This window comes from Hippopotamus amphibius, chromosome 8, assembly GCF_030028045.1.
Source record: "Hippopotamus amphibius kiboko isolate mHipAmp2 chromosome 8, mHipAmp2.hap2, whole genome shotgun sequence".
NCBI classification, from domain to species: domain Eukaryota; kingdom Metazoa; phylum Chordata; class Mammalia; order Artiodactyla; family Hippopotamidae; genus Hippopotamus; species Hippopotamus amphibius.
The window spans coordinates 19,931,401-19,946,263 of record NC_080193.1 but is presented as its reverse complement, the minus strand read 5'-3'; the positions used below and the strand labels follow the sequence as shown (position 1 = coordinate 19,946,263).

The window sequence follows — 14,863 nt, the reverse complement described above, 5'->3', positions numbered from 1 at the left end:
AGGGAAGTCCCCAGGGTAGGTATTTTCTGATGGGGGAATGAAGAGACGTGATTCAGGGATTCAAGCTTATTCCATGTCGTGATCCCACAGTCCTCCATCCATGCTTTTGAGGTTGCCCCACTCATCTCCATCACGCCACTGGAAGGACGAGAGTGGGAGGATGTTATGGGGGAGGCCTAGACGTGCACACATCCCAGACACTGCTCTCCATTCCATTGGTGAGGACTCAGTCACGTGGTCACCCTGAGCTGCAGAGGGAGCTGGGAAACATGGTCTGTGACTCCGGGGGAGAAAGAAGTCAGCTTGGTGAACACCTAGCTTCTCTGAATGGGTACCCAGTTCTCACTGCTTGCACTGGCCTGCTGGCTTCATGTCCCTGTGCACATAGCACAGTAGAGTCTGCTTCCTCATTCCCTGGTTGAAGCCCATTTTCCTGTGACTCAAAAAACAGTCATTAAATTTTTTTTTCCTGTGTAAGAAATTGTATCTGTTCATTAAATAAAATTTGAACAACCCAAGAAAACACAAAGAGGGTGTTAAAAACTACCCATAATCCCATCACCTGGAGATAGTTATTATTAATCCTTTGTTACATCTCCTTCCAATCGAAGAACACTTAACCACTTAGAAACAACAAGAAAATGTCACTAATTCTTATTCTGTGCTGGCTTGCAAATCCCAGAACTCTTTGGGGGTGGGGGGGTGCACCACAACAGTGGCAACCGTCGGGCAATTTTGGCTTTTCTTGGCAAAGATACAGGATTGCGGAGCTGTGGTGAGGCCTCGTACTTCTGGTGTTTTTGAAATGAACCTCTAGCATATACATCATGATCCTCACTCCCCTTCGTAAGTAAATATTGGGATGGGTGAAGTTAGCGATGTGGTAGAGTAGCAAGGCCAAGGTGGCATCTTAAGTTTATGATTTACTTCCTACTCAGTTTCAGAATTCTTAAATATAGCTTAATTTTCCAGAGAGAATACTAAGAAAAGGTGTTTGAAACAGAACTGAAATAACAACTCGCAAACTTGAAGTATATAAGAATACCTTCCTGGTGGTGAGCTGAATACTTAGGTGGATGTGCTTTCATCCGCTTACCTCTGTTGCTTGTGCTGGTCAGCAGTGGAGAATGATGATGCTTAATTTCACATGGGAGGATCATTTCTTGGGAGAAGGTGCATTTTTTGAGTCATCCGCTCCAGATTCAGGGATACAGAACCTTCTGGTTTTTCTTTTTTTTTTTCTTTTTGGCACATGGGCTTAGTTGCTCCGCGGCATGTGGGATCTTCCTGGAGCTGGGATCGAACCCATGACCTTTGCATTGGCAGGCGGATTCTTAACCACTGCGCCACCTAGGAAGCCCTGGTTTTTCTTTAATGTGGCGAGGTTGCATCCTAGAGGCGGACCAGCATCAGAATTCCTGTTTGTGAGGTCATCATCATGACCTCACAGCCAGGATTGCTCAAAATGTTTGCCCAGCCTCTGCCAGGCTGTGAGCTGAGGCCTGGCCTGATTCCACAGGCACCATGAGGTACCCAGTTTGTCTCATTTTGTTAGATTTGTGTTGACTTTTCTGCAACTTCAGTAGATAAAGAGTAAAGACGTTGACATTGGGCCCTCTGTATTTTATTGAAAAAGAATGTGTAGTGATAAGAATATCACTGCTTTAAAGTCTCCTCTGGCAGGACGTTTGAAAACAGAGAACTCAGCAATAGAGCAGAAGTATTTTACTGTGTAAGTGGGTATGTAGTTAACCAGTGGCTCTATTTGCTATGAAATTTGCTGTCAATTTCCCCATCCCCTGCAAATAAACATAACATTTTTGTTCCGTGAAAACGTTATCTATAGCACCAGACAAGTAACAATTTGGAATGATTAGACTTGGTTTGTCAGTGGTATAAATTATTTATGACCCGTAGGCCTAAATTCTGATGTGTGACAATTGAGAAGTTGTCGCCATTTGGTTTTGAGTGTATTGCTTTGCTCTTCGTCCTTGTTTTAGTTGGAGTTGGAAGAAAAGGTGTTGGTTCACACAAATATCCAGAAATCTAGTGTCTGAGGGTTAATACGTAATATAATTTTCTTAAGGATTGTCCTCCTTTAAACAAACAAAAACTTCAAGAACCTGTGTGTTCCTGTGTGCTGGGTGCAAGCACTTGATAAACTATCCCCTCCTTTTTTTTTTTTTTTTTTTTCAATTTGGCTGAGCAACATGTTGCATCTTAGTTCCCTGACTTGGGATGAACCTGCGCCTCCTGTATTAGAAGTGCAGAGTCTTAACCACTGGACCACCAGGGAAGTCCCCTCCCCCTATTTTTTATTTAAGTAGATATTGGACCCTTTTTTTCTAAGTTTGATTCCATGAGTTTAAGTTGAGAGATCATGTGGCCAAAATTTTGTTGTTGTTACTGCTTTTTCCCCTGAAAAGCATGTCAGTATCTGAGAGACTCAACATCCCAGCTTCTGAAGTAGACCTCTTTTCAAAGCATTGTCCTGTGTATTGCCTATTTTTCCCCCTCTGTAACAGTCACATGTCCCTATTTTCCTAAACATGTATGACCTAGAGTCTTAAAACATTTACTTTCTTTGAGACTAGGAGCCTTTTTTAGATTCGCACGGTGTGTTCCCTTCCAAAGGTGTCAGATGAGTCTCTTTTAAGACGGCTTTTAGAAGTGAATCCTCCTGTACACATAGGTTGTAGACATTCAAAATCATCAACTTAAAGTCAGTTTTATCTCGGGGACAGTATTTAATTGCTTTAGTTCAGTTTTCACTATTGACATTTCTGTGCTTTCAGCATATATTCTTAAGCAGGGAGAATAGCACAGAATCTTTAACTTTTGAATTTTCATTCACTTTGCAAGACCTCTTTCACGGAAGGGTTATCAGGATGGGGTCTGAGTGGTGGTGGGTGTTAGCAGATGGGAAGCGATCCCAGAGGCATCTTGAAACGGCACTGGCATCTCCTGGGGCGGCTGGAGCAGTACTCGCTCTCTGTGTCTTGCATCAAGTGCTGTTTGGCGGTACCGTCACCTCCAAACTTGGGCTTCATTAGTAGGGTCTTTTTTCCCCCCTTCGAGGTCCTAGTAACTAACCCACTGTTCTTACTACAAGTAAAATATTTCTTTATCTGGATGTTTTCAATGTTCTTACCTTTATGAGGCAGATGACAGGTGATTGCTTATTGAATTGCTTATTAAAAGAAGTAACGGCAGGAAGTGTTATGTTCTGTGTTGTGAGAAGGCTGTAGTCTTGAAATGTATCTTCAACCCCTGAGAATTTATTTGTTTAGAATAGAAGACTGATTTGTATGTAATTTCCTGGTCTGTAATGTGTAGTGGAAGAGGTGCTATCTGTGAGGAAAGTGGGGTGCTTGGATTCTTAGAAATAGTAATAGCTAGTATTTGTGGTGCTATGTCCCGGCATTGTTTTGATCTCATGAAACCTCCCCAGATGCCGGTATTTTCCAGTATCTAACACAGTAGACAAATGGATACCAATCCTTGACTTTATACAGGGTAGAAGACTTTTGTTTTTTTTTTTTTTTGGCCACACAACTCATGACCTGTGGGATCTTAGTTCCCCGACCAGGGATCGAACCCGTGCCCCCTGTAGTGGAAGCGTGGCGTCCTAACCACTGGATCGCCAGGGAAGTCCCAGAAGACATTTTTTTTGTTGGGTGGAAGAGTAGTCCTGCTTTCTGAAATCCCAACTTTGAGTAAAGCTGGCATTCTCAAGAAATACAATGCACACTTCTTTTTTAGAAATACCAGAGGATAGGTCTTTTAAGGTTATTTGCTTCCCTGAAATAAATATCTTGCCCTTTTATATTTGTTATTTAGATCAGTCTCAGAGTTAAATCACAAACACAGGCTATTAAACTAGTTCAAAATTTTTGCTTATTTCAGGCCTAGCTTATTATTTATCTTCTTAAAATAAACCTGTATGTTACACAGAAACAAAACAAAACAAAACCCGTTCCTCTGGTGTTGATGTTTGGCAGCACAGCTTTCTGTTTTTAGGTGGAAACATAAACCTTTCCATGAGGGAGGCAGAAGGGACTGTGCAGCCGAGCCGCCTGTATCCTGGGGCTCTCCCTACTGCTATCCGTGCGTAGTTGGTTCTTGGAAGTAGATCTCTCCGTCTCCCATTTGAGAATGTACAAGCAAAACAGTAGCTGTTTTTGACTCTTCAGAAATGAGTTGTTGGAACTTCCCTGGTGGTCCAGTGGCTAAGACTCCACGCTCCCAATTCGGGGGCCCTGGTTCGGTCCTTGGTCGGGGAACTAGATCCTACCTACATACGTGCTGCAACTAAAGATCCCGCACGTGGCAACAAAGATTCCACGTGCTGCAATTATTTATTTAGGCACAGCCTAAATAAATAAATAAGTAAATATTTAAAAAAAGTGAGTTAAGTTCTAGAGATAAACACTGTACAAACTTTCTGGCTTGAAAAATGTTAGAACTATGACATCAGTCAATGGTGTAAATAAAGGATCCTGGGGGTTAGTGTGGTATATGTTACAGTATTATAGTTTGGAAGGTGGGATAATAAAGTAATGTGATGACTTAAAAATAAATGAAAAAAAGACACCAGAACTTAAGTTCTTTCATCTAGGAAGGCGTTGTTCATTAATTGTAGGGATAAGCATTCATGAATCCTTTTTAGAACTCCTGGAATTGGCCCATGTGCCTGGGATACATGTTGGCTGTGTTCAGTAGTTAGTTGCACATCATTATATTTTTGAGGTTTTTGGATTCAAGTTTTGGAAACAGCTAGTAGTTTTTAAGAGCCAAGTCGAGTGAAGAGTATTGAGAGATTGAGATGGTCACTAATAAAGTGCAACTTATAAACTGTCTCTGAAGTTATTTCTCTGAAGCGTTAAAAATATTTTGACCAAAGCAGTACTATTCAAATAAACTTACCATTTCCTCGGGTGGTCACTGTGAAGGACACTGTTCATTTGGCACTTAGAGGGTTGCTGGAGGTTCCAGAACAGTGCTGTCCAATAGAACGCTCTGTGATGGTGGAAATTATTCTGTATGTTGCATTCTGGCTGTTGAGCACTTGAAATGTGGCTGGCATGACCGAGGAACTGAATTTTTAACTTGATTTCATTTTAAAAGAATTTAAAGTTGAGTTTAAACAGCGCATGTGGCTAGCGGCTGCCGTATTGGAGAGTGCAGACAAGTCAGCTTTCAGCCTGACTGGTAAACTGGGGTGAGCAGCTTATGGTAAGATACCAAAAGTTAAAAATGCAAAGTAGGTTGTGGAATGTCTGATCCCCCTCCCCTCCTGCAGTTCAAAGAGTAGTAGAAAAGTCTGGAATTTGTCATTTGTGTTCAGCGGTATCCAGTCTGTATAGCCTCTCCAAGTTTATCCTTGCCAAGGTGTTATCTGAAGGGTTTTAGGTGAGAACCTTTCCTGGTATTTGCAGTTTACTCACTGTCTTTTTTTTTTTTTTTTTTTTTTTAATATATATTTATTTATTTGGCTGCACTGGCTCTTTAGTTGCAGCACATGGGGTCTTTTAGTTGTGGCAAGCGGAATCTAGTTCCCTGACCAGAGATCGAACCTGGGCCTCCTGCATTGGGAGCTCAGAGTCTTAACCACTGGACCACCAGGGAAGTCCCTAATCATCGTCTTTTGATGCTTATGGTTCTTCCCTGAAATTTAAGATCTGTCTCGGCAGCCAGTCCCCATCTGTGACCAGACCCATGATTGGAGTGAATGAAAAGTTGGCATGCCTCTGGAAAAGAGGCTGCCAACCTGCGGTTTACATCTTTGCTTGGTAATGGTGGTTAGGTTACGATAACTGAAATGAACAAATGAAATACATATAGTGCCTAAGGGAAACTCTAGACATCTTTCATTTTGTACCAGTGAATTTTTTTTTTTCTTTGGCCTCGTGGCTTGTGGAATCTTAGTTCCCCAACCAAGGATTGAACTCGGGCCCTCAGCAGTGAAGTCTCGGAGTCCTAACCACTGGACCGCCAGGGAATCCCCTCTAAGGCTCTTTAAAGTTTCCTTTCCATTTAACTTTCTAAATTGATTTCTTACAAGAATCTTCTAATGTTAGCCAAACTGAGCGTCTCATTGTCTTGTTCACATGCTTTATACCTTTCCTCCTCCTTCCATTGTCTTTTCTGAAATTTTTTCTCTGCCTTTTAAAAAAAATCCTGATTGCCAGCACCTGTCCAACGCTATTACTTTCCTTTGACCCCCGCTCAAATCCTGCCTTGCCCCTGAAGCCTTTTTTTTTTCCCTGCAGTTAGTCCACTCCACCCTCCCATCTTTTGAAACGCAAGACCATCACATCCCATGGTTTGGTATTTCTTATAAGTTGCATTGTGTCCTTGTTTTTCATATATGTGGGTCTTTTCTCTCCAAGTGCCTCATAAATTCTTGAGCCTGTGCCTATGTCCTATATTTTTCTGTCACCTGTAGCAAGCGCCAAGAATAACTTTTTAAAATACTGGATACATCCCAACTGGTTTGTAAGCTCATTTAAACAATTGAGACTATTTTTCTTGTTTTTTATGTAGTGAGCATTGTTTATAAGGTATCTTGGGGGATATGATGACTAAGATACCATTCCTCTCCCCCGCCCCTCCCCGCCCCGCCACACATACACCCAGGGCATTTATAGTCTGGTGGAAGCTATGGATTGTGTACATCCAGCTCAGTGTGCTAGGTGGTAGGAGAGAGATACAGACTCAGTTCTATGGGAAATTGAAGGATGAACACATTTGCATTGCTGAGGACTGGAGAAGGTTTTGTGGGGCAGCTGCATCCCTGAATTTGCCCTGAGTAAGGTTTCAGCAGATGAAAATAACTAGGCTTGGAAAGGGCATTCAAGGCTGAGTGAGAAACCTGAAACAAAAGCGTAGAGTGAAAGCACCAAGGCTTCTATACGGGTATTTGCCAAATCCGTCAGTGTGGGTGGTTCATGTGCATGTAATTGAGAAAATGAACCTCTGATCTTATCAGTTGTTTAGTGGTGTTTCTCACCCACTAGCCTCAGAATTACCCGAAGGGCCTAAAATGCAGATTGCTGGCCCCACCCCCAGAGTTCGCTTCGGGAGGCTTGAGGAGGGTTCCAAATAATTTGCATTTCTAGTAGGTTCCCAGGTGATGCTGCTGCTGCTGCACATTTTGAAAAGCGATGACTGAGCGCCCCCGTCCATCTGATAGCTGCCTTAGAGAAATGTCTGTCTTACAGACACCCCAATGTTAATGCGTCATTGTGTTCACGTGGCTCTATGTACATACATCTGGTCTTCCTGTAGATTGTAAGTTCAGGCGTACATCACTCAACCCCTAGCACAGTGCTGTAACAATGGTAATCCAGCAGTAAATCCTGTACTTGCTAACATGGCATCCAAATCTAAAATTATCTGAAGAAGCCAGAAGCTCATGCCTCTGGAAGCCCTTGTAAACTGGGAGGCCCTTTGTGACTCAAAATGTAAAGCACAAATGCCTGTAAGAGCAGTTCTCAAGCTTTTTTCCTCAGGACCCCTTTACATTCTTAAAAATGATTGAGTTCTCCAAAGAGCTTTTATTTATGTCGGTTTTATCTATTGATATTTACCACATTAGAAATTAAAACAGATTATTTTAAAATATTTATTAATTCATTAGAAATAATAATAAACCCATTACATGTTATATGTCTTTAATGAAGTATAACCATTTTCTAAAGTAAAAAATTTAATGAGAAGATGATCTTGTTTTACATTTTTGCAAATCTCTCTAAATGTCTGGCTTTAACAGAAGACAAGCTTAATAGAAGATAACTCCTGCAGGTAATCTGTGGTGACACATTGTTTTGGTTGAAATACATGAAGAAAATTGGCTTCACACAGATTAATAGGAAAGGAAGAGCATTTCCAGATAATTATGGATTTTCTTCTTTAATACTGCTCCAAAAACTCGATAGGTTGTAGTTTCTTAAAGGTGGAATCTCAAACTATATGAATGAGCTTTTATCGTTAACGTAAAAATCCATTGGTCTAATTTGTGCTTTGAATGAATCCTTTACCCATAGGCGATTTTGTAACATTATACATTGTTGGTTGGAAAATATTGACTCGCCAAGTTATGAGGTCTTCTAAATATTGGCACATTTCATTTATACGAGTACAATATAAAAGTTATATTTGTTGGTGCTGCTATCTCATCAGAAAAATCTGTAGTATTGAGAAGCTCTCAAGCTCACAGCAGAGGATATGTTTTCCAAAATTCTTTCTCTTGAAAGCTTAAATTTTATCGTTGTCAACAAATAGTTGTTTTCCTTTTTTTTTAACATTTTAAAAATTTAATAATTAATTAATTGGCTGTGCTGAATCTTTGTTGCTACACTTGGACTTTCTCCAGTTGCAGCAAGCAGGGGCTACTCTTCATTGTGGTACGCGGGCTCCTCATTGCCATGGCTTCTCTTGTTGTGGAGCTCGGGCTCTAGGCTCGTGGGCTTCAGTAGTTGTGCCACGGGGGCTCTAGAGCGCAGGCTCAGTAGTTGTGGCGCACGGCCTTCGTAGCTCCTCGGCATGTGGGATCTTCCCAGAGCAGGGATCGAACCTGAGTCCCCTGCATTGGCAGGCAGATTCCTAACTACTGCGCCACCAGGGAAGCCCAATAGTTGTTTTCCTTGAAGTGACAGGCTCACATAGTTCATTTTCAAGAAAATGTCTGCCAGATGCTGAGTCTGAGTAACCTTAGTTTGTCAGAGATTCTTTCAGGTGGAATTGGTGTTCCATGAACAGAGTGGCTGATTGAGCTTGTCCATCAGTTTCACGCATGCTTTTTATTGAAACGGTCGTTGCACAGGGGTGTGTGCGGCAGAAGTGCTCCTTGAGGACTTCCCATTTTGTTACTTAGAGTACTAAAAAGGCACGTATTCAAGGTTGAAATCTAATAAAATTATTCATTTTTCTGCTTCATCAAGTGCTTTATCACATTCTTATGTGAAATTAGTTTTTTGTTTCTGTTTTCTTCTTGCAAGCACTGAATACAGAACAGTGCAACGTGGCTCTACCGCCTTGGTTATAGCACCTAGACTTTTTTACCCACTATTGCTATTGTACCACCAGTGCAAATGTCAGCATAGCAGGAGAAGGCAAGTAACGTCTTAGCAATATTATGAAAGTAGCTTTGACTCATTAAAAGGGTCTCTGGGTGCCCTAGGAGTACACAGGCCACCCTTAGAGAACTGCTGCGTTATAGTAACAGAAGTCAGGGTTGGCGGGACGACCCGTCTCCGTGTCACTCCTGCCTTAGAGATCTTACCCTCCACTTTGCAATCTCAGAAACTCTTTCTTTTTATCCATATGCTCAGAGGTTAGACTCATACTAACAAATTCAGAGATTGTAGTTTATAAAATATAACTTTGTGTATTTATAATGAGAGAAATTCCAAAAGGCACCATTCCCTTTGGTTGCTGTTAGAAACCCAAACCATAATCTGAGCAAAGGGTTTGGGAGTGTTGTCGCAAATGTCCCTTAGTCCTGATTTTCACCCAGCTTTTCCAAGCCTGCTCCATAGACTGCCTATGTTTATTTTCCAAAGACCCTTTTCCCAGTGTGAGTAAAATAGACACTTTCTTTTTAAGTCTTTTTCTAGACTTCTTGGGGTGTGCTTCTCTTTAGTCTGGCAATGCACAATCACCCTTTCCTTTTTTTCTTTTGGTGTATTTTCATGTTGTGTTAAATTATGCAAAATGAAATGTATGTGTACATGTATATAAGAATCTGCAGTTGAACACGTTCCCCAGGAGATGTGTATGCACACAGTGAAGGATGCAGCGAATACCCGTGTACACCCCACCCAGTTTAAGAAATTGAACGTCACCATTATGTTGACTTTCGATGTTGCTTTTATAACCGATTATTACAAAACACAGCATTTTTTTTTGTTTGTTAAATTTTAGGTTCATTATGTTTAGATTGCTTTCTTCACAAATCCACTTTTTTTTTTTTTAAGTGCACTGCCTCTTAACTACAATGTAGAACAGATAATTTTATACTTAACCCTTCGTCCCTGTACTGCTGGGTTCATCTACTAATTGAGCCCAATTCTTTACTCCTCTTTCCTTCCCAAATGCAGTACCTCGGCCTTCTGTAATTCAGGTTTGTGGTTATCAGTCTTCTACGTCACCAACCTCTCATCTCAACATTCCCTTTCCCTCCTTGCCTTATCTAGAACTTGGCTGGTCCCTGAAGACACTGTTTCCCCTGCAGCCCTCTCAAGGGCCTACCTCAGACTTGACCATGCTGTTTCGTGCTATAAACTGCTACTTCTCAGGACTTCAAAAACCCCAGCTCCTTTGAAGCTCTACCACCTGGTACCTGTCCCGCTCTGACATCCAGTGACCTCAGCCTCTTCCTTTTGTTCCTTTTAACTTCTTATTCCTTCTTGCTACCAACATCGTCTCCTTCAGTCCCTGTATTGTAGACCCCCACGGCTCTACCAGTAATCCCTTCAGTGCTCAGGCCTCTGAGTTCCGTCCCCACAGTCAAAGCTTTCAGGCTTCTCACTCTACCCACCACCCCTCATCCACTGACCCCTTGCTACTCAAAGGGGGGGGGTGTCCTCAAAATGACAGCATTAATATCCCCTGGGAGTGTTGGAAAGCAGAACGTGAGGCCCCATCTCAGAGCTACTGAGTCAGAATCTGCAGTTTAACAAGATCCCCAGGAGGTTTGGATGCACGTTTGAGTATCCAGTGTCTTCATCATAATAGTCCTTCATCCTCTTTGAGACCCCTGATCCAGTTTTTCACTCTGACCCCATCCTGTCCTCCCTTCCCTTTTTACCCATCTCACATCACCTTTGCCATCTTTATCACGCCTTTAAAATCACCATCCCCTCCCTTGCTTTTCCCTCCTATTTTAATGTAACTGGCAGAATTCTGGTTGTAGCTGAACTTGGCTATCCACTTTCCTTGTGTCTGTGCCTGAGCAGAAGCTTGTTGTTCGAGAAGACATAACGGGAGACTGGTTTCGCTTTAAATTCATGACCGCAGACCTCACGTGTACTTTGGGCTGCTTGGCGTCCCTACTACATTCCCCTAGTAAGCTCCTGCTTCTCTGCTCAAAGACAAACATTTTTGTGCGTTCAGCACTCTCCGAGCCTCCCAGAGGTTTCTCCTTTCCTGCTTATTACCCTTTTACATAGTAGTTTCTCAGGAAATATTGGTTGAATGAATGGATGACCATGTTGTGAGGAGATTTCCCTCAGAGAGTGAATCTATTCGGCAAAGTACTAGGTCCCTGAAGCGCCACCACTTCTCTGAGTGACCTTGGGAAAGTCACTTAACCTCTCAGACCTTAATTCTCTTTGTCCACGAATGAGCATAAAGATATTCGTTCACCTACCTTCACAGCTATTTTGAGACACAAATAAGACGGTTTTACATCTGTGCTTTGTGCCTTCTTGGTGCTGCACATATGTGGGTCATTTTAGTAATACAGTCCTAATGCTTTTAATCGTGGTGTGCAGTCTCTCCTGAGTTTGAATGTTAGATTTAGGGAAAGAACTTGGGCTCCGGAATCACACTTGTGTTCACTTTTCCGTGTCTCAGCTGAATAACTTCAAGCAGCAGGTCACTAACAAATGAGGAAATTCATCCGTTAGTTTCTGACGTGTTCCTTCATTAAAGAACGAATAGTTATAGTAGCTAAGTAATAGTATGATTGTAAGGCTCAACTGGGGTAGTAAGGATAACAATTGTTTCTTTCATTTTTTTTCCAAGTTAATTTTTACGTTTTTTTTTCTTTTTTTTAAGAACTTATTGAGATATAATTGACATACAAAAAACTGCATATATTTAAAGTGTACAAGTGGGTTTTTTTTCTTGTTAGTAATGTATATATGGCAATCCCAACTTATCCCACCCCAACCCTGCTAGGATAACAATTATTTCTAAATTATAATATTCTGGCGTTGTGGTCTTCATGTTTTGGGAGGGTGGGGGGTGTCTTATTTTAGATCCAAAACTCTTGATTCAGTGGCCATAAGCATCAAAATTTCAAATATTCTCAGTGCATTCGTGCGGCAGGAACATCTCTTTTCCTTTTTTGCATGTGTTTGGAATCGATAAGTTTCAATGTGACATTCGCTGACCTTGAAGCATCATGCAGAGCTGTTGCTGCTGGGTCATTACATTTCGTGGGTACCATGACCAAGACTTTGATCTTTTGTTTCTCAGTGAATTGATTTTTTTAAAGCAAGCCTGACATGGCATTCATTAATAATGCATGAAGAAGAAGCCTAAATTGGAAGATTTAAAAACCAGCATTGGTGATGTTGCTCCTAATTCTCTTATTGAGACAGACTAGATTTTTTTCTCCTTCATTAAACCTTGGTCACAGTTCCCTGCTTTGGGATTCAAGTAGCTCAGATGGACTGAGAGCCAGAGGCATGAAGATTAGACAAGAGAAGACTTGAGACTTTCCATTCCTGATAACCACAGGCCTCTGTTTCTTAGGCCGAGGCTTTTAGGTGGCCAGCGTTTTGTGAGCTTAGGGTGTTGAGGCTGGCCTAGCTGCTTATTGTGGCAGTTTTCAGAATTTCTCTTTAGGGAGGCGTGCTTGACCTGAGCCCAAGAATTCGCTGTTCCGCCCGAGTGAAATATTTTAAGGCATACTTCATCCTTTCTTCTCGCCACTGTAATAGCTTTTCCAGGACCGTCGTGCCTCTTCCATCTGTTCTGTCCTTACCCACCTGACCCCCGTCAGTTTATGATATTGGACCAGGGTGAAGAGTAGGCAAGACAGAAGACCCCATGGTAATCTCTGCACTTAGCTATCCCCATCCTCCTCAAATATTTTTGCACGTGTAAATAGTCTAGAGGAGACTCAGCCAAACCCTCCATCTGTCTAAGGCAGTAGCAGGAGCAGGTAACTCTGCTTGCCGTTTGCAGACTGTGTGTGGTGAGGGTCTGGCAGTAAAGCATGGGGTTTCAAGTCTGACTCTGAGTCAGAACCACCTGACCTGGCACAGGGACTCCCAGTGCACTGCACTGTCCTGGCGGTGGTGGTGATGGCGGTGGTGATGGTAGGGAGCTGGAGACTTTGTGTTAATAGGATTGGCAACCACCGTCGTCAGATACGCTGCAGTTCCTCCTCTGTTAATCACACACTTTCCCCAAACCACACGATTTACCTTTGATCTTTTCAAAAACACTTTGTGCCATTTTGAACTCCCTTGAGAACCATGGGGAATCCGCAGTGAGCCTAATGAGGCTACTGTCTTGGTCTGATTTCCATTCAGTCTAATTATCTTTGAGTAGAATTATCTTTGAGTAGGCTGTATTAGTTTCCTGGGGCCGCCATAACAAATGACTACAAACCGGGTGACTTAAAACAACAGAAATTTGTCTTCTCCCAGTTCTGGGGACCAGAAGTCCAAGATCAGAGTGTCACCAGGGTTGGTTCCATCTGGAGCTCTGAGGGAGCATCCATCTCAAGCTTCTCTCTCAGCTTCTGGGGGCTGCTGGCCTCCTGGGCTTTTAGACACACGGCTGCAATCTTTGCCTCCGTATTCACCTGGCCATCTCCTCTGTGCTCTCCTCTTCTAATTAGGACAGCTGTCGTTAGATTTAGGGTCCAGGCAGGTAATCCAGGGTGAGCTCAACTCAAGATCTGTAACTGCATTACATCTGCAAAGACTCTTCCAAATAAAGTCACATGCACAGGTTCCAGATGGACATATCTTTTGGGCTCCTCATTGCCATGGCTTCTCTTGTTGCGGAGCACGGGCTCTAGGTGCGTGGGCTTCAGTAGTTGCAGCACATGGGCTCAATAGTTGTGGCTCACGGGCTCTAAAGCGTAGGCTGAATAGTTGCGGCACATGGGCCCAGTTGCTCTGCAGCATGTGGAATCTTCCTGGAGCAGGAACCGAACCCGTGTCCCCTGCATTGGCAGGTGGACTCCCAACCACTGTGCCACCTAGGAAGCCCGCAAGGTACTGTTTTGCCTGAGCCCAGAAGTTGTAGATTCATACTTAGTCTTGAGTAAATCAGAAGTTTATTGTGTTTCTGTAAACAGAACAAAGATAATTTTCCTCTAGTACTTTCCAGATACGACTTTTTCTTACAGAGTTTGAATTTGAACCTGTCTCTAGTTTGACATATACTTGGCTTTATATTGAGTTATTGTACAATTCTGTGGATTGAACAACATACACAGTTAATACTGGCTTGTGGTCATAAAACTTAAGCAACATAGACGTGCATGAAGTGAAAACTGTGAAAGCTCCCTTCCCTTCCCCCTGTTAAGTTTGGTGCCCATTTTTCTGAACCCTCTTCTTTGGGGGTGTGGTTTGTAGGCACTGTACTGAACTGGTATTATTAGATACTTTAAAGAAAAGTGAAAATATTGTCAGCCTTAGCTACTTGTCTTTAGGATAATAAATTGCTTTTAAATCTGTTTCAGCAGCATCTTCATATTTTTGATATCTGGAGTTTCCTAGGTTCCTAGTAGGTTCATTGTGGAGATGGTTTTCTTATCATACATAAGGAAAAGTTTAGGCTGTGAAAGCTACTTTCATAACTGTTTCTACCTTCTTTTTCCTATAGATCCTAAATTCTTTTTATATTTTTCTCTTTGCAGATTTAACCCAGAGACTGACTTCACTATAGAAACACCCACAGTTGTATCAATGACTGGGGAAAGATAGTGGCAACAGGCAAAGGAGAACCAGCTGTGACACACTAGGGACAATGAGTATGCTGAAACCCAGCGGGCTTAAGGCCCCCACCAAGATCCTTAAGCCTGGAAGCACAGCCTTGAAGACACCTGCTGCTGGTAACGATGCTTTATGTTTCTCTTTAATTGCAAGATTTTAATCCTATGTGAAGACTT

The 14,863-nt window shown here is 42.2% G+C and overlaps 1 protein-coding gene across 4 annotated transcripts in view; it reads left to right on the top strand.

Moving 5' to 3' along the window:
- The window catches only part of CLIP1 (CAP-Gly domain containing linker protein 1), a 146,874-nt gene that overhangs the window by 43,544 nt on the left and 88,467 nt on the right, over positions 1-14,863 (top strand). For all 4 annotated transcript variants that reach the window (XM_057746378.1, XM_057746377.1, XM_057746379.1 and 1 more), the window contains one exon: positions 14,612-14,806. In XM_057746378.1, coding sequence (XP_057602361.1) covers positions 14,722-14,806 — 85 coding nt within the window. In that variant the 5' untranslated portion in view covers positions 14,612-14,721. The remainder of the gene's footprint in view (positions 1-14,611; positions 14,807-14,863) is intronic.